The sequence below is a fragment of the Lontra canadensis genome, unplaced genomic scaffold (assembly GCF_010015895.1).
Source record: "Lontra canadensis isolate GAN:19392208 unplaced genomic scaffold, GSC_riverotter_1.0 scaffold36, whole genome shotgun sequence".
In the NCBI taxonomy this organism is placed as follows: domain Eukaryota; kingdom Metazoa; phylum Chordata; class Mammalia; order Carnivora; family Mustelidae; genus Lontra; species Lontra canadensis.
Window position 1 is genome coordinate 8,012,439 of NW_022631030.1, and position 19,003 is coordinate 8,031,441.

Genomic DNA, 19,003 nt, shown 5'->3' on the forward strand with positions numbered 1-19,003 from the left:
CTCAAGTTTGAGAACATTGAATCTGCCAAAACAGATTAGTGAGTACATAGGGAGGGCATCCATTTTTCGGCTTTTAGTCTGTTACTCACCCACAAATCAGATTAATGGGTCAGTTGGCCAATATCACTAGAAATTTAAGGAGACAGAAGAAAAAAAATTATGTATATTTCTCTTAGGGAAATTTATTGTGGCTCGAAGAAATACTTTGGTTAGCTGAAGGAGATGTTAGAGGTAAAATTAAAAAATATCTGTGTGGAAGACTAGCAAATTATTCAGGTGCGTGGGATATAATAATTCACTATTTCTCAGTACAGCTTTTGTTCTCCAAAACCACCACAGGGTAAAATTAACTCTCACTTGGGTTGCTGTCCTTCCTGGGAGCTTGGTGAATCAAAATGGCCTTGGAAGGGGTGCACACTAGCTTGTTACTTTCCTCATGCAAGGGGCAATCTGGAGATTGTTGCTCTGACATGTGAGGCTTGAAGCGAATGGTTTCTGCCAACTTTGCAGAACTCAGTGGGGTGTTTTCTTGTTCACCACTTTAGTGCTCAGTGAAAAGAATGCTTTTTCTATTAGATCTTCCAGTTGAGCTGGGCCCTAGAGAAAGTGGTTTTGTTTTTTAGCTTGCTTTGGTTCTAGCGCTTCCGTGTCCTCCATGGGGTTCGTCGGAGAGTTCACTAGATTCTGGTCTAGACTCTGAGGCCCAAGTTCCAGATAATAAAAATATATTCTGCCTTGATCTCTTTCCATTTATTTCTCTTCAGTAAGTGGGATGGAGAAGAGGCTCAATATTCCTTGGTTAATCCTAAACTAATGGCCAAAAGCACAAATATTTTAATTTCATAACTTTATTAGCATGCGACTTCATCATTTCCAACCATCTACCGATTTTCTTGAGTTGTTGACTCGAGTACTTTATAGCTTCCTCCAAATATTATCTTTTAAATCCTCTTTATTCTCCAGAAACTTCTTAGTACGGTATTCAAGAACACCAGTATTCAACTGTTTACAAATTCTAATGGGGACCCCCCTCTTGAGGGTAGCCACGGCCCAGCCTCTTCCCCAGTTCCGGTGTAGTCTCTTGCTCCCCACAGGTTCTAGCAGAGGCCCTTCTGCTGCAAACTGTAGCTCTGCTCATGCTCGGGTTTAGGAGACGGCACGCCCCTCCACGAGCCTCAGAAAATAAAGTGTTTCACAAGCAAGCAGAGACTTAGTGTCTACACATGTGACTTTGCTGGGGGAGTTGAGAATAAAAGAACTATTTGATGCGCCAACAAACTACACCAGTCTCTCGCTTTTCCTCATGTAGAATTCTCTTGACAGTTGTCTCACTTACTGCAGTGATGCAGGTAAATCAGTGAACAAAACCACTGTTCTGTTGGAACAAATTTGTTCGGCTACCTCCAGAATTTTATCAGCTCCCATAACCGGTGCAAGCTAGGGAAAATGATCTCTTAAGGCTGTATTTCACCCAACACAAATTTGCTTAGACCTTAGATCTAGGGTTCAGAAATGTTTGCCCATGAGGAGTGTCTTGTGCAAACCACAGGCGTGAACCTTCCCTCAATATGCCATCTAATCCAACTTCAGCTCTGCCAACCATGACCTGCCTCATGGAAAACTACTGTGTACTCCTTGATGTCTTTGGATGTAAGACGTCCCGAACTATCTGGAACCTGAAGCCTTGGGAAGTTAATAAAATGGAAAGTTCCAGAAACCAGGGGACGGGGCTGCCTGTGTTACTTTTATTTATTCCACACATGTGTATTTCCAGGACAACGGCTGACTGGTATTAAAGCCAGACTGGGCAACTGGAGTTATCAGTCCTGGCCAAAATGTGAATTGTCTTGTTGAGCTGTTAGGTCTGAAACCTTGTTATCCTACCCATTCTCTCTGTACACACTGGCCCATAATGGATTGAGAAACAGCTGAAGAAACCAGGCACAGGAGACAATCTCCCTTCTCATGCTTTAATCCCATACCCTATGCTCCATTTATGGAGGACGTCCATCCAGTCCTTGCCACTCCCACAAGCAGAGCAGGTGAGACTCTTAATTATTCCTCCCCATCTCCAAGGATCCTTAATCAGGCAACAGAGATCCTACTATCAGCCATGAGATACTACTATTTAGTTCTTAATTACATAAAAACGAGATCACATAAGAAAAAGCAAACAACGCAAATACATGAAAGCCATTTACTCCTGGTAAATTCTTCAGGGTCCCAGGTGCTGGGGTTCATAATTTTCCCTGATATCAGAGAACCAAGGCAGGGATGATAGGGGCTGGGTGTCAGTATAGTCCTGATGGCCTTAGCCAGCAGCAACAGCTTTTACAGAATTTTCTTCATAATTTGGTCTCAGGTCTTCTTGTGTTCTTCATATAAATGAAGTGACCCAGTCAATCGTGATTCTGTAATTATTATCATACCCACATTAGCTGACATGGTTCCAAAATCCCTTTGCAAACCCACTCAAAGAGGGCAGGGTGGGTGGGCTTGTATGCATGTGGGAATGTAAATGATTTCACTGTGATGTAATCGCGCTTCACTGACTCCCCTGGCACCCAGCTGTTCCATCTCCCTTTTGCAGAAGTGCTAGGGGGAAAACCAAGAGGCTGGTAGAACACTAAGGAGGGTGGGCATGAGTATTCCAACAGGAAAACAGCCCCAACGAAAGAGGTTTCTGACTAGACCCTCCTTTCTAGCAGGGTCTGGCCCCTGGTATTTTGGCAACCGGTAAGGGAACAGCCTGACAAGGTCCATGTGAAACAGCCTCGAGGTTTTCCCCCATCAGACACGTCTCCCATCTCTCCCCAGGTATCAAAGGAAAGTGCATGGTGAAGAAGTGAACCAGTGAGAGATCTGTAGTTATCTCGTGAATGTGTGGCAGAGCCATGAGGATGCAAATCTCCTGCCTTGAGTTCAGGGCTGTGTGCTTTAAGATTTGAGCCCAGTAAGGACAGAATCCTAGAGGCTGGTCCCTCACCCAACCTAAAGGGCTGTCCTGGGCAACTTCAGACTTGAGGCTGTGAAACAGTCTTTAGGATATGCGACAGCCTATTTAGGGGAAAGTATAATAACCATGATATTGTTAAGTCTTCTACATCTCCTACTTCACACCCATGAGGCAGAGGCAGGAACACTCCGGTCAAGGAGAAGCCTCCACCCAGGTTGTACTCTGGGCAAAAAACCTCCTCAAGGTGTAGAAGAAGGTTGAGAGGTTCTGCCTGGGGGACTTCAGTTAGCTGTGGGAAGAGGTGATGTAGATCTGGGCACGTCAGGGAGACTCCCCAGAAAAGGTCTTCCCAGGCTGACAAGAGGGCGTCTCCTCGCCCACCCCCAGGTGAGGGCTGAAGCCAGACCTCCTTACATGGGAACCTAGCTAGGAGGTCTTTTCTGAGTGGGTCCTCTGATGCCTGATTAAGTGATAGCCCCTGCTGAAGCTTTTTCCACAGGTAGGGCACGTGAACGGCTTTTCGCCAGTATGGGTTCTTTGATGCCTGACAAGGTGGTCCCTCCGACTGAAGCTTTTCCCACATTCGTTGCACCGGCAAGGCCTCACTGAGGCGTGTCCTCGCAGGTGTTTGGCAAATGCGGCGCTGTGGTTGAAACAGCGCCCACACTCGCTGCAGAGATACAACTCCTCGGCTGCGTGTGTCTTCCGGTGCGCCAGATACCGCCTGTGGTCACTGAAGTCCTCTCCACACTCTCCACACAGGTAGGGTTTGCCTCCAAGGTGGATTCTTTGGTGTGTTGTCAGCACAGACTTCTGGCTGAAGCTTTTGCCACAAATAGTACAGAAGAAGGGTTTTTCACCTGTGTGTGTCCTCTGATGCCGGACAAGGTCTGAGGTCCAGCGGAAGTGTTTTCCACAATCGTCACATCTATAGGGTTTCTCAACATGTGGAGTTCTCTCAGCCTGGACCAGAGGGGAGGTCTCATCCAAATTCTTCCGGTTTAGGGGAAATTTATATGACGTGCCCATTTTGTGGACCTTCTGGTGCCTGGCGAGATGCGAGCTCCGCGTGTAACTTTTTCCACATTCCACACATTTATAGGGCTTCTCTCCTGTGTGAGTTCTTAGGTGTCTAACAAGGTGGGAGTTACAAGTGAAACTTTTCCCACATACAGGACAGTCATGGTGTCTCCCTAACAAGGGGTGGAGAGGCATGGTTTCCCGAAGATTCGATAAACTATTAACTTGAGAAATATTTGTACCAAATCTTCTTTCGTTAAGTCTATTTGGATCATCCTCAAAGACTATTTCCCAGTCTGGAGTCTGGTGGATTTCTGGATCTCCCAAAATCGATCTGTGTAGATCCTCCAAACTCAGATCTTCTTGCTCGAGATAATCTTCTTCATCCTCACTCCTATCTCCTGTAGAGAGGGTGAGAGGAGAACGAGGGAAATTATAGAGGGGACAATGCCTTCCACACAATGCTGGGATTTTTAAACAGTCTTGGGAAGGCAAGACCACAGAGAGAAGCCCGTATTTCATAACTGCAGAGGCTGGGAGAGAAGGAAATAACCAGTCAACTAATTTCTGTCATGTGCCAGGCACTTTCTTATACATTATCTCATACTGTCAACAAGCCTTGGTGTGGACAAAAATTATCATCCTCATTTCACAAATGTGGACACTGAGGACCAAGAGTTTAAGTAACCTGCTTAGTAAAGGACTACAGCTGCATTCCCAAGTTCCCATTTTTTTTTCTTTCACCATCTTGCATTACACATCCCTCACATGAATGACGGGAGGGGAAAGAGGAGGATGAGGACAGAAGAATTTGGCATTCAGAGAGAGACAGGGGTAATGGCCAACAGGTTAGAAGAACCAATGAGAGGGGCACCCCAGAGGGAGAGGGAAAGTGCCAGCCCTGCGGGGGAAGATGCCTTTTGTTGTTCCTCACCTGTGTAGGTAAAACTCAGGATTTCTGGCTCTTGAGGCTCTTGAGGCTCTGGGATATCTGGGACCAAAGGCTCTTCCTCTCTAACGTGGGAGATCTCATCTAGTCTGGGGATTGGAAATGCTGCTCAAGAGAGGGAAAGTGGGACATTACGATTGGTTCAGCAATTCCCTGTGTTAAGAGCAGATCTTTGCTGTTGGGTCTACTGAAGAACAAATGGACGGCCCGGTCAGTGGCTCCGATCTGGTCTTTTTAGCTTGAGCACTTCTCACCAAATCCTGCACATTTCATGCCCTTCGTCTGCAACTTGATAGTCTAGGACTGTTATTGCTCCCTCTTTCCCCAAATTCAAGTAAGCAGATCAGCTTCAACTTCTATTGCTTGTTTCAAAACTCACACACCACCTCAAATATACTAAAGCTATATATATTATGATTTTATTTTCTTATTAGGAGTTTCCAACCACTTTCTAAGCATTTCCTCTTCCCTTTAACCTGGAAGGATACTGTCCTGCTTTTAGCTCATCCTTCAGTCTCGCTGGTGGGGTAGGCTAAGAGAAGCGTGGTGCATACAGTTCTAAGGTCTAAGACCCCCACAACTTCCAAGAGGAGAAAGACCTCTGTGCTCAGAACACCCTAGAAACACTTGAAATTTCTTACACAAAGAGACCACAATTCCACAATCTTCTTCCAAGACATATTCTCCATAGAACTCTTTCTGTGCTGGATCCAGGTCGCTCCACTGGTCCTGGGAGAAGCACACAGCCACGTCCTTGAAAGTTACCAATCCCTGAAAAGACACAGGCTTCGGTTAAAACGGGATGCTCGTCCCAAAAAAACCTAAAAACAAAAACAAAAACAAAATACAAAACAAAACAAAATTAAAAAAATAAAAAATAAATAAAAATAAATAAAAATAAAATTTAAATTTAAAAACAAAATAAAACAAAAAAACGGGATGCTCCCAGAGGTGCCTATTTTGTTCAAGGGATAAAGATTATGGCTGGAGACAAAAGGCATGCACACAGGACTCCGGGCTCCCTTCGGGAACTGCAGCACTCTGGGCTGCTGCTCCCTGACTTCCTACTTTTGCACTTTCTTATTTCCTCCTCTGGTGCTCCCAGTCCCACTGCTTTCTCTCAGGGCCAGCCTCTGCTCTTCTTCCGGAGCACATTGGTTAATGTACAAGAAGAGTCTTTTTTTTTTTTTTTTTTTAAACATTTTTTATTTATTTATTTGAGAGAGAGAGAGACAGTGAGAGAGAGCATGAGCAAGGAGAAGGTCAGAGGGAGAAGCAGACTCCCCATGGAGCTGGGAGCCTGATGTGGGGCTCGATCCCGGGACTCCAGGATCATGACCTGAGCTGAAGGCAGTGGCTTAACCAACTGAGCCACCCAGGCACCCCTACAAGAAGAGTCTTAAAGGTCCTCATTAACACCCTATCTGCTGCCTTAATGCCACCTATATTTCTGCAAAAATTCACCTTTTCTGGAAAGCTTTCCCTGACTTTCTCCAGGCACCCCTATCACCTACAGGGTCAGCACAGCACACACAGGCCCTTCGGTGGCACCTGGACTGCAATGTGAAACCACAGATGCAGCCTTTTCCTTTCCTCTCCATGATCACAGCCTAGTTTCGAGGCCCTGACCATGCGAAGGGCTTCCTATGTGCTGTGGCCTGAGGGCAGCCCCTGCGAGAGGATACCACACAATTTCAGAAAGCATTTCTGCAGCAGTCAGCCATTCTTACAAATGACTATCAAGCTGACTTCTAAAAACCAAAAATAAGCCCTCATTCAGCCACTTCCAGGTTGTACCAGAGAGTTATGAAATAATCTCATTTTGTTAGTCCCTCTCTCTGGGCAGTGGCAAATAAGGCTCTGGAGCCTGCAGAGCCAAATGAGACTACGGTCATTCATCCCATTCCATGCAACTCCTCCTGCTGCAGACACGTCTAGAACTGAGAACTTAAGTTGGCAAAGGAGAGTGGAAATTTGTGCCCTGTCCGACCTGTTCAGCTAATGCCTGGTGGTTCTTCAAATTCTCTGAGGCACAGAGGGGAAACCAGAGCACACCTGTGAAAGAGCAGTAAGAAGGGCAACCATCTCTGGGTTTCCAGTGTTCCTCTCTTCGGGAAGGTATGGGTCCTGGGACGCCGGAACCTCTATGAAGAAAAGAAGGCGAAGATGAGCAATGTGCAGGTTAAGCGGCAAACAGCTGACCGGCTCTCCTGCTCTTTGGCAGGAATCCAGAAACCGGCCCAAGGGCGGCTCAAGTCCTCCCACTGCCACCATGTGGAAAACTACTGACATGCCAAGAGGACAAGCAAGGATGGGTTGGCTATTTCAGCTCGGCCGCGTTTCTGGGAGACGCTAGCTAGGAATGTCTCCTCTCAATACCCTGGATTCTGTGATTTCTTCCCACTATGCTCCACACCTAGCCTCCTCCGTAGAGGGGAACTAGCCCCCTTCCCACACTCTGCCCGCCACAATGTCCCCTTCTGCTGAGGCTTCCCACCGCTCTCCTGCAGGGGCTGGAACTCCAATTCATGGCACAGGCTCTGCTCTTCCGGTGTCCCCAGATCCGGGCTCTGTACGGTTTCCTCACAGGATGCCTCAGGAGTCGAGATCTGCACAGGGTTCTGCAGCTCACTAGGTGACTCGGGCTCTGCTCCCAGATGCACCGTCTCCTCTGATAGGACCTCCTGGCCATGAACATGAACAGTCACCTGGGAATAATTCCAATTTCCAGTCAGCATGGAGTCAAGAGGAAAGTCTCGGTTGACATCAGGGCTTATTTTAGGAGATGCTGCCAACAGAAACACTCCCAGAGGGTCCCAGATAAGGAGGGGAGTCTCTGGTGCCACTGGGGCACACAAGTTGTTGAAGGTTATCCTCGCCAGGACAAGGTGGGGACATTCGGACACTGCCGCACAGCTTCCTCACTCCCCCACCCCTGCCCTTGTCACCTGGGGCTCTGAGATACCCATTCTTTCCATCTCCACTTCTCCCACCTGTGGCTCTCCTCGTTGTTTGCTTCCCTGTCTTATGGTCCCAGGAGGGGGATCTGTGACTGAGAGTCTAAGAGGACCTTTGAGAAAGTCACAAAACTGGCCTCCTCAAGAACCGGAGGTTCGACAGCCAAAGTAAGGAAAACCAAAGCCATCTGACCCTTGAGTGCTGAGGTTCCTAAGCAGGGATTTCAAAAACCAGAGAAGTCACACTCACTCACTCATTCACTCACACACACAAACACATGCAAACACACACACACACCCTTCTGCCCCTTATGGATTAGGCACAACCCAAGAGCAGAGTCAATTAGTTTTAAAGGGTAAACGATGAGGGTCCTCCCTGTATGCCCTACGCCCCAAATCCATCCTTCCAGCAAATAGCCCCCTCCACATCACACAGATCAGGACTCCCCCTCCTCACCCACCGCCTTGGTCTCCTGGGTTGTTTCTGCAAACCCTCCACCAGCGTCACCGCCTCCTCGCCACTCTCTGGCCGTTGGCCCCGCACCCAGCTCTGCAGTTCTCCAGGCAGGACAGTAAGGAATTGTTCCAGCACAAGCAGCTCTAGGATCTGCTCCTTTGTCCGCCTTTCTGGCCTTAGCCACTGATGACAAAGTTCTCGCAGTCGAATGAGAGCTTCTCGAGGGCTTGCGGCTTCCTGGTAGCGAAAGCGCCGGAAGTTCTGGTGTGAGGTCTCAAGCACAGGGTCATCTCTCTGTAAGACAGACTCTGGCCTACAGGTGAAATCATCTTCCAATTTCACCATCAGAATTCCCTCTTCTTCCCAAAGATCCTGGTCCTCTGGTTCCAAGGCTGTAGCCATTGTTTGGCTCTTGTGGGGAGGGGTCTCATACCATCTAGAGCTCACACCGTCATTACCCCCCAGTCTCAGCCTGGGCACCTCAAGGAGTTTCTCCCAAGGGACCTGGGGCAGAAAAGCAGAGACAAACAACAGCGTAAGCATGAGCTGATACACAGGTAACAGATCTGAGTTCACTCATAACCCGGCACACCTAACACTTTCTCACACTATTAAAACCCTGCCGCTCATCTCCACCACCATCAGCTATAAATAGATTTGGTTGAAATCAGATGATCTATGCCTCAAGTTTCTTCTCTTACCCCTCACCCTCCGCCAGGTTCACACCCCACAGAGAAAACAGAAAAACACTGCATCTCTACTTCATGAACCCTGTGAACCTGCAAGGAAAATGGCGAGGACAAAGGGCGCTGCTCATCGCCGGCTGGAACGCATCGTACTGACCACCATCTGTGTCACACACACACGTTTACATACACAACCAAGAGACCCATCTGCCAGGCTGAAACAGACGGGGAAGCCTTTAGGAAGGCTCATTTCAAACTCGACCACACTCCATAGGAACTCCTCCGTAAAAGGGGGCCTCTCAGAGATCTGAGGGGCAGACTGTGTGAGGTAACAGTGAGGAAAGCCCCTTATACAGCGGCGGGCACACAGACACCCCCAGAGCAATATTCTGCTTATTAAAAGACATCTTAATGGGAAGACCTCCAGAACCTCAAACCCAAGTGTTCAAAACTGACTGACTGACAGTTACGCTGACTCTCAAATCCACCCCACTTCCTGAGATCCTATCTTGGCTGAGATCACTAGCTAAGTAAACACTCCACTTTGTCATCTTTTTTTTTTTTTTTTTTAAGATTTTTTTTTTTATTTATTTATTTGATAGAGAGATCACAAGCAGGCAGAGAGGCAGGCAGAGAGAGAGGAGGAAGCAGGCTCCCTGCTGAGCAGAGAGCCCGATGCGGGGCTCAATCCCAGGACTCTGAGATCATGACCTGAGCCGAAGGCAGCGGCTTAACCCACTGAGCCACCCAGGCGCCCCTCCACTTTGTCATCTTTAGACTCAATTCTGATTCTTCCCCACTGCTTACAGCCCCTTAAAACCAGTTCTACCTTGTAAGCCTCTCAATCTGTTTCCTCCTCCTCTTTGCCACAGACCGCTTGAGCTTGGGCCCTCAGTTCTTGCTTGGACTACGGACGCGACTGCCTACCTGGGATATCGGCAGCACCCAACCAGGAACATGGTGGAGCTTTTGCAAAATAAGTACTGCTCAACACTCTTCTGGACACTTGGGCTTTAGTCAATGGAGGTAACTGCGTCTTTAGAAATGCTACATGTGGTCCTGATACGTGTGGTGGTGGAGAAACACCAAAGGTGTGTAAGGGAAGGACGAGAGTCCTGCTGTCAGACTGCCAGGCATTAAACTGGGGCTGTACCATTTGGTAGGTGTGAGGCCACAGTTAAGTTCCTATGCTCCCCGTGCCTGTTTCCCCATTTATGGCGTGGAGGTAAGGATGGTATCCATCGACCAGGGTGACTTTGAGGATTAAACATATCACTGTCAAGTGCCTAGAAGGGCAATGGCAACCCAATGTTGACTATCTTTCTAAATTAGAGTCCCAACTGCACCACTCAACACTTTTTAAAAATACTTCTGTTAGTAAGATCAGCTATAACGTCCTCGGCATGGCACACGAAGCTCTTCCCCATCAGCCCTCGACTGCTTTGTCAAGCCTCATATCCTCCCCTTTGCTGTGTTATCACTAAGCTATCGCGAACTGCTGATCTTCCAACCGAAAGCGGGTGTCTCTTCCGGACACCATGCTCATAGGAAGGCTGTTCCTTCTAAATGCAACCTTCCCACCCCCTAGCTCCAATGCCGCATGGTGTGTTCCCTTTCTTGGCATGTTCCCTCTTCTGTATTCCTACGATTTGCACCGCAGCTCCTGATCAGTTCTCGTCTGGATTACTCTCAACTGCCTCCAACCTGGAGCTCCCGGCCGGCAAGTTTGTTACCTTCAAGTTACCAAGGACAGTATCACAAGAGTGATGAGCACTCTTGGCAAATGTGATCATGTCCCTTCCCTATAAGATGCGCAACCATTCCCCCGTCTTTTAAGTGAAAAACAAACTCCTAAGTATTATAAATTAGGCAGACCTTCCTTTCATCCTCCTCTTCAATCCTTTCCAACACACACACACACACACACACACAGTATGCACGTGAAGCACACACAAGCCCCATGCTCTCTGACTTTAGAACACGTTGTTCCTTCTGAGTCTTCACCCTTCATTAGGTGAAACTTTACTTCTAAGGCAGCTTCAATTCCATGTCTTCCTTGATCCCACTCCCCCATCCTTAAAATGGTTGGACATCACTGTGCCTGTGCGGCAACCTGGGCACAACGCCATCACCACGCCCGGGGTATGGATCCCGGGATAGCACACACAGTCCCCGGCTATGCTTCCTATGAACCTCCTTGATGTTCCCAACATGTATGATAAAGTGCACATGAAGTGAATTTAAATGAATAAAGTTTTCTTCCCATTTTTATCAGGAAGAACCCATCTTTCCCTCCACTGTTTCTATACTTTTTAGTTCACCGATCTTGTTAATCCTTCCTTCTAAGGGTCTCTCAAATCCATCTCATCTCCACTGCCATTCCCCTGGTTGAGCCATTATGAACCACTGAAAGGCATTAAGAGGAACTTTTAAAAACATGACCATCTCCTACACCACCCTGGCATGTAACAGATGCTTGTATGTTGAATGAACGACTTTGTTTAAATTTCACCCCTAGTCTTCCCGGTCCTGCCCCCTGCAGACCCCTCTCCACATGCAATCTGAGGCATTCTTCATTTTTCAGTCTTTGGGGGCTTCATTACCTCAGTCTCAGATCTACCTTCAAGGTTAACAATCCGCTCTTAAGAGCTGGGTCTAGGGCACCTGGGTGGCTTAGAGGGTTAAGCCGCTGCCTTCGGCTCAGGTCATGATCTCAGGGTCCTGGGATCTAGTCCCGCATCGGGCTCTCTGCTCGGCAGGGAGCCTGCTTCCCTCTCTCTCTCTCTCTCTCTCTGCCTACCTCTCTGCCTACTTGTGATCTGTCAAATAAATAAATAAAATCTTAAAAAAAAAAAGAGTTGGGTCTAATGTCATGCTGCCCATAAAACGGAGTTTAATTTCAATGACCCTGTTGTTTATTTTTATTATCTGTTATCCCAAATGGCTTTTCATTCATTCATGCTCTTATTTCTCTTCTGGTAGCCTCAAACATATACTACTTACTTTCATAGCCTGCTTTACAGAGTTCCCTCATTTCTAGATCTTTACATGGTCATTGTCTTACCTACCAGATCTGCTGTCTCTACCCCATGGTGGTCTGTTTACTATGCGGTTTGTAGCTTTTAAAATTTTATGCCCATCTTCAGTGAGGCTGTTTTCTTTGGGAGTTCTGAGATAATAATGAATTGATAGTCTTTTGGCTTAATGAAGGGATCGCAATCATCTTTGAAGTCTGAGAACCCGTGCCCAGGGAGGCGGACTAGAAGTGTTCCTCGTTTCCACATAGCACTGGCTACCAGAGATCGTCTACTGCAGAGTCTATGAAGTCTGCATTGACAGAAGCATTCCTGCTCTCAGAGGGCTTTGCTCTCCAAAGACAAAGGAACGTACAAGGTCTACATTAAAACCTGCCATTTCTAAATCCTCTCAGAAATTGTGAACTGAAGTTTCCACTGTTTGTTTTGGATTTACTTTGGCAGCTTAGGAAGAGACAAAGACAAACAGATCAGCAATGGCAGGATGATGGGCAGAAGAGGAGCCCCTGATGGGACAAGGAATGGGAAGGAACAGGAGGCAGGCAGTGCGTGGAAAGAACACTGGGTTAGGCTTCCAAAGATGCACGTCCCAGCCCCACATCCTCAAGTAACTGGAGCAGCTCTAAGGGAACCATGAGATGATACAAGAGTCCTCTGCAGATAACTACTCTAACTCACAGGATTAGCTGGGCTCTGTGAGCTTATGAACGAAAATGTGCTGTGCAAATGTCAAGTATTAGAAACAGAAAATGGACATTGCTTCATTCTAGGTTCTTGGGATATGCTACGCTGCAACTAGCCCTGCAACTTGTTGTCCATGCTCTTCTAATACCTTCCTTCCGTGTCTGCCCTTGCAAGGGTTCCACAATGCCAGATAAAAACTGAAGTCTATAGAGACTGAAGCTAGGCCAGGAAGAGCAAAAGACTTGGTTCTAGAAGGCTCTGAAACAATGGCTACAGAAAAGCTTCACAAGCGTAGGGCCGGGTGTGCTCCATGACCTTGTCTTTTGAGTGTTTTTAGGGTGTATGGAGCAGGACTGGGGAGTTGTGGAAAAGGCAAGAGCTTTCTCTGGCCTTTGGTCCAGCTACCTCTGCCCCTTATCTAAAATGTGTCACATGCCAGCGAAGGCCGTAACTGCATTCTATGGACAAGAACAAAAACTGCAGGGAATAAAAGGATATCTGGTTCCCTACCTGAAAATCTGACTGCTTCGGGAGGGCTTTCTGGACCCTAAATGACAAGGTTTGTGGTCATACAGCAATAGAGAGAGAGAGTGGTCTATTCACTGGCAAATCATCTTCAATGGGCATCAGGGCTCAAAGGATTGTATTTAGCCCTTCTGCTTCCAATTTTATTTTTTACCCTAATGCTGGCCCATAACCTGGAAATCTGGGTATGTCTATTCTCTGGGGCTAACCAGACCTTCCACCTGCTCCTATCATCATTCTAGAACAGGAATCAACTAAATTGTTAACTGCCCTGTTCTAATGCTGTAGTTTTCTTTCTTAGAGGGAAGGAGAGGGAGAAAGGATGGGAAGGGGTAGAAGGTGAGGGAAAGACTCAAGCAGACTCTATACTCAGCACAGAGCCCATGCAGGGCTTTACCTCACGACCCTGAGACTATGATCTGAGACAAAATCAAGAGCTGGACGCTTAACCAACCGAGACACCCCCAGGGGCCCCGCTTTATTCTTGTTTAAAACTAAAGATTATCTGGTATGATCCCTCTACTGCGAAGATTATCTTTTATGGTTAACTGTCCTGTATACAAGTGTGTATCCATGCTTTCCACATAATGGTTTGGGGCTTTGGAGCCTTGGGTTTGGATCCCTCTCCTCATTTACTGGCCACGTGACACTCCCTATGTCTTGGGTCTCATTCTCAAAATGTGGCTATCCTACTTAACTCCCACGGTTGCTTTAAGGAGTAAATGAAGTTACATACAGAATCACTACAGCATAGAGCCCGGTAGAGAGCAGATGCTCAATTTATTTTGTTCTCTTCCCTTCCAATTACTTTAAATCCTTTTGGGAAGAACACAAGATCTAAACAATGAACAAGCAAACGGCCCTTTATTTCACTGTCATTCCAAAAAAAAATTTAAATGCACAGGAAAAATCTTGGTCTGTCTACTATTATATTAAAAGTAAAGTGTTGGGGTGCCTAGGTGGCTCAGTGGGTTACAGCCTCTGCCTTCAGCTCAGGTCATGATCTCAGGGTCCTAGGATCAAGTCCCACATCAGGCTCTCTGCTCAGCAGGGAGCCTGCTTCCCTTTTTCTCTCTCTGCCTGCCTCTGCCTACTTGTGATCTGTCAGATAAATAAATAAAATCTTAAAAAAAAAAGAATGTGAAATAAACTATAAAAAACATACCAATTCACTTTATTTTGAATTAAAATGTTTTCTCTAGGTGTGTACCGCAGGCCCAGGAGGCCGTGAAGGACTGCTGGTACTTCTGCCCTTGCAGGTAGGGGATCTAAGTTCTACCTCCTCAAGATGTGTTATCTGGGAAATGGGAATGATTTTCCATGTAAAGACAGAAAGCTGGATCATCCTTTGAAAAACCATCTTGCTTTTTAATGGTAACAGAGGGGCTTTGTGAGGAACAAGGATATAAGGTTTCTTTACTAAATACCTGGGCCATGGTGTACTAGCCTAAGAAGTTCAAAGAGTTTAGATGGGTAGAAGCCAAAAACAGATTTTAAGAGTCCAGAACGGTGTATCTGGCCGTCCTGACAATACTGATTAATGTCCAACGGGAAGCTAGGCTTCTTAACCTTAACGGTTACCTAGAGGTGGTCAATGGCTTAAACAAAGCAGGTTAATTATAGGGCTCAGTTTAAAAGATTTTATTTATTTATTTGACAGACAGAGATCACAAGTAGGCAGAGAGGCAGGCGGGGGTGGGGGGGTGGGGGGGGTGGGGGTGGAAGCAGGTTCCCTGCTGAGCAGAGAACCCGATGTGGGGCTCGATCCCAGGACCCTGGGATCATGACCAGAGCTGAAGGCAGAGGCTTTAACCCACTGAGCCACCCAGGCGCCCCTTAGGGCTCAGTTTAAAGCAGAACATCACAAAGTGGTCTGAAGTGGGAAAAGGGCGCTCACCAAACCGAACACCCATCCTAATGAGGGAGGCAGTGCTCATATGGCAGCCAGAGTTAAAGTAGCTGTACCCAATTCATTACTACAATAAACATGGCCAAGGCCAATCACAGGGATGCAGGAAACATCATTTAATGAAAAACAACAGGGTAATATATTTTATAACTAGACCCTGACCCGAGGAGTAAATATGGGTAATTTGGAACAGTGAATTCAAGGGTCATGTATTATGGTTTTAGTTTTTGTAACTGATATTGTCAAAATACTCTTTGCTTTGTATCTAGAGGACTTCCTTCCGGCATTGCCCGAGGCTCCCTCACTTATGAGGAGATGATAAAAGATGGGACCCATGCCTGCGGACCAGAGGAATCAGAGGAGCAGCAGGTTTCCACTGCAGATAAAATCATGGTGCAAAGAGTAGAAGGCATCCCAGGATGGCAAGGACCTCTATATTCATTTTTATATTCCAAGTGCCTAATGCTTTGTTGAATGCTTGGTAGAAAAGGTGCTCAGTAAAACGTGTTGAATTTTATTAAGCTATTTATCCTACTCCACCTTGGATACGGATGCACTAACATTTAGAATCAGTGGGTGCCAGGACCTTGGTAATAAATCACTCACAGGGACAGTTATAGGAATTTGGCACCAGCATTGATCCCAGTGGCCTGGGGGAATCAAGTGGCATAGCCATATACCGCTTTACGATGCAGAACGAGGGAAGAAAAACTTCCTCAAAGGGAAAAGATAGCAGAGGATATGGGGATAAGGTTATTCATTCTACAAATACCCACAGACCATCAATTGTGTGTCCCACACAATCCAAACCGCCAGACGGAGAAAGATGAAAAAAGCACTGGCTCTAACCTTAAAGAATTGAGTAAGTAGTTACGAAACAGCAGGGACTTTAGGATACTAGCAATTCATAGCAAAAACCTAAAAAAGGATATAAGTAATATGGTCAAAACGGAAGCTCCTATCAAGAGAATTAAGAAAAATCACGGGGAAAACTCATCAATATTTCATCTTCTATTTGGCATAAGAACACTAGCAATTACGGAGTTGTTTTTTTTTTTTTAAAGTAAGCTTTCTTAATTTTAAAAACGAAAGAACTCAGATCTAAGAGGTTAAATTATCCACACAAGATCATATTACTGGTTTCTAACAGAAGTACACACATATGTCCTTTGATTCCCCAAACCACTGCACTGTTTATGTGAAGGAGCTTAGCCAAAGGCAGTGGTTCTCAGTGTGAGAAACCCAAACCAGCAGCAAAAGCACCTAAAAACTTGTCAGAAATGTGCAGATTTTCAAGCCCAGGCCCAGACCTGTTATCAGAAACTCTGGGGGCGGCCCCAGCAATCTCTTTGACAAGCCTTCCCTTCAGGTGCTTGAGATGCACAGTAAGTTTGAGAGCCAGTACCTAAAGAAAGTAAACTTGAGGTTCAGCAGAAAGCATCCAACTTTTCCGGTGCTGCCCCAATTTTTTTTTTTTTAAGATTTTATTTATTTATTTGACAGACAGAGATCATAAATAGGCAGAGAGAGAGGGAGGGAAGCATGCTCCCTGCTGAGCAGAGAGCCTGATGCGGGGCTCTGATCTCAGGACCCTGGGATCATGACCTGAGCCGAAGGCAGAGGCTTTAACCCACTGAGCCACCCAGGTGCCCCAGTGCTACCCAAATTTAAAGGAAGATTTGCAAAAGTCAAGAGTCTAGGACTGTTTTATGCCTGTGCCAAATTAACCACAAAAAAATGTAAGCCTGTAACTTACCTCATCTTTATAGTTTGTAATGCCCAAGAGTCCCTCACATCGTAGTAAACCTTGCTGTGCCCTTGAAATGACTGTCTACTGCAATATAGTATATAAAAGAGTGCAAAAGGGGTACAGCTGGAGGAGAAAGGGGGAAAGATTATGAATCCCAGGTATTTGATTCTAAGAGGAAAAATCCCCTTCCTCCCTCCAACCCTGCCAGCCCTCTTATACTAGAAACTATCAGCAGAAAGTTACCCAAGACAAGTGGCCACAAACCCTAACTGCTTGGTTGTCACATACTTCCCACCAACATTCCTCTCTCCCAATGGCTTCCTCACAACCTTTCTAAAGTGGCTTTCTGGATCAAGGCCCAGGGGGGTGACTTAGAAGAGAAGCTGGGAAGAGGGAAGGGGGCTCCACTAGCTTTCTGTGGCTCCTGAGTCAGGCTGCCCTGGGTGTCACGGGCAGTGTGTAGATAGAGGAAAACCGACAGTCCCCACCCTAACATCTGAGTGAGAGCCTGGATGTGACAGTGCTCTCTAGGACCAAGGTGGTCACAGAACAGCTAGGCCCAGGAGGTCACCTTTGGGGTGGTCAGTACAGGGACGGAGGCAGACAGGGTAATCAAAGGGCCTGGGAGACAAGAATCTCCAATGCCCAGAAAAATAAAAACTGGGTTGACCCTGAGAAAACAGAATACCCAAGGCATACGAACTAACAAACTTTCGGTCAAACCAGACAAGAAGCAGAGGCCTGTATACTCCTGCTAACGGTGGGGTTCAGAAGTGCCAAAACTGGCTGTGAGGGCTTGGGGGGAGGGAAGCTGCAAGTGGAGACAGAAGCTACTAGCTTGAGGGGAAACGTGGGGTCGGTCACAGTGGCAGCTGAAAAGCCACAGGCCAGACGGTGTCCAAGGGTGATAAGATCACGGGTGAGTGTATCTGTACGTGTGTTGGCGAGGGGGGAGTTTGGTGGTGGAAAGAGATGGGGCTGGTCTGGGCCGGGAGACTGCGGGGGATGGAGTGGGGGGAGATGGTTCTTAACAATCTTCTAGACGGGGTGAGAAAAAGCTGGGGGAAATAGAGGGGCCTAGACTACTCCTCTCTCGGTGCCGTGGGGGCCAGCTGGCGCGGAAGCAAAGGAAGGTATGAACTAACTGCATTTCTGCAGGCCTCAGGAGGGGGCGGAGGGCGGTGGCTGCACCGAAAGAAGCCCGGAGCGCCATCCGCGTCCCCGGAGGTTCGAGCTCCTGCCACGGGAGCCCCGGGGACCGCAACGCCTCGGCCCCCTCACTACCCTGCCGCCGCCCCTTCTTCCAGGACAGTGCGATTTCCCCAGGCTCTGGGGGGGCGGGGTCTCAGACCTCTCCCCCTCTTCCCCGCCCTGCCCTGCCCGGCTCCACGCGATCCGGCCCGGCCCGACCCGGCCCAGCCCCTCAGCACTCACGGCTCCGACAGCTCCGGCGGCTCCTCCCCTGTCCCGGCTTCTCCCCCACCCACTCCCGGCCGTAGCAGCGCCGCCGGATCCGAGCCGCGCGGGGCCTGGCGGGTCGGAACACGTGGGGCCTTTGCTCCCGGAACCGGAAACTGGGCTTTGCCCCGCCTCCTCGCGGCGCTGGAGCCCTTCTAGGCTGTGGGAGGTTTGGTCTCTGTGTGCTCCGCGCGGGTGGAGGCTGTGATGGTCGCGGGGTCCCAGCGCGGAAAGCCTGGGGCCAGACCGCTTCCGGCCGCATGCCCCTCCTGCAGCCCCGGGCCTTCAGTTTACTCACAGACCCGTTTCACCGTTTTTTGATCTCTGCTTTGATTTTGGAGTCTTGGTTTTTCTTAATTGTTCGCGAAGCAGGATAGCAAAGAGAGTAGTTTGGGGTTTGGCTCTTGCATTCGCCAACAGTTGTGTGGCATCGGGCAAACCCCTCTACCCCCTCTAAGGTTCAGCGTTCATCTTCTAAAATGGGTGTAATTATAAGCCTTGCTCTGAGAGCTAAGGGATATATTGCATGTGAACCCTTTGGAACGTAGTAGAAGCTTAGTAAGAGAAGAGTTAGGGTATCCTGTTCTCTTCTGTTTTCCTTGGAGCATGTCTTTGTG

General features: G+C 47.6%; 1 protein-coding gene across 5 annotated transcripts; it reads right to left on the reverse strand.

The window, feature by feature from the left end:
- Window positions 1-2,548: 2,548 nt before the first annotated feature.
- Window positions 2,549-18,473, reverse strand: ZNF202 (zinc finger protein 202). 5 transcript variants are annotated; one of them, XM_032868796.1, is made up of 9 exons: window positions 18,363-18,473; window positions 16,935-17,051; window positions 16,028-16,096; window positions 8,340-8,843; window positions 7,423-7,633; window positions 6,981-7,069; window positions 5,567-5,696; window positions 4,911-5,030; window positions 2,549-4,377 (listed from the first exon to the last, which is right to left on the reverse strand). In XM_032868796.1, the coding sequence occupies exons 4-9, from the start codon at window positions 8,739-8,741 to the stop codon at window positions 3,383-3,385; spliced, it is 1,947 nt and encodes a 648-aa protein (XP_032724687.1). In that variant the 5' UTR covers window positions 8,742-8,843; window positions 16,028-16,096; window positions 16,935-17,051; window positions 18,363-18,473; the 3' UTR covers window positions 2,549-3,382. The 5 variants fall into 5 exon arrangements, with proteins under 5 accessions (XP_032724687.1, XP_032724686.1, XP_032724688.1 ...); XM_032868795.1 differs by lacking the exon at window positions 16,028-16,096; XM_032868797.1 differs by lacking the exons at window positions 16,028-16,096; window positions 16,935-17,051.
- Between the last annotated feature and the right edge of the window lie 530 nt (window positions 18,474-19,003).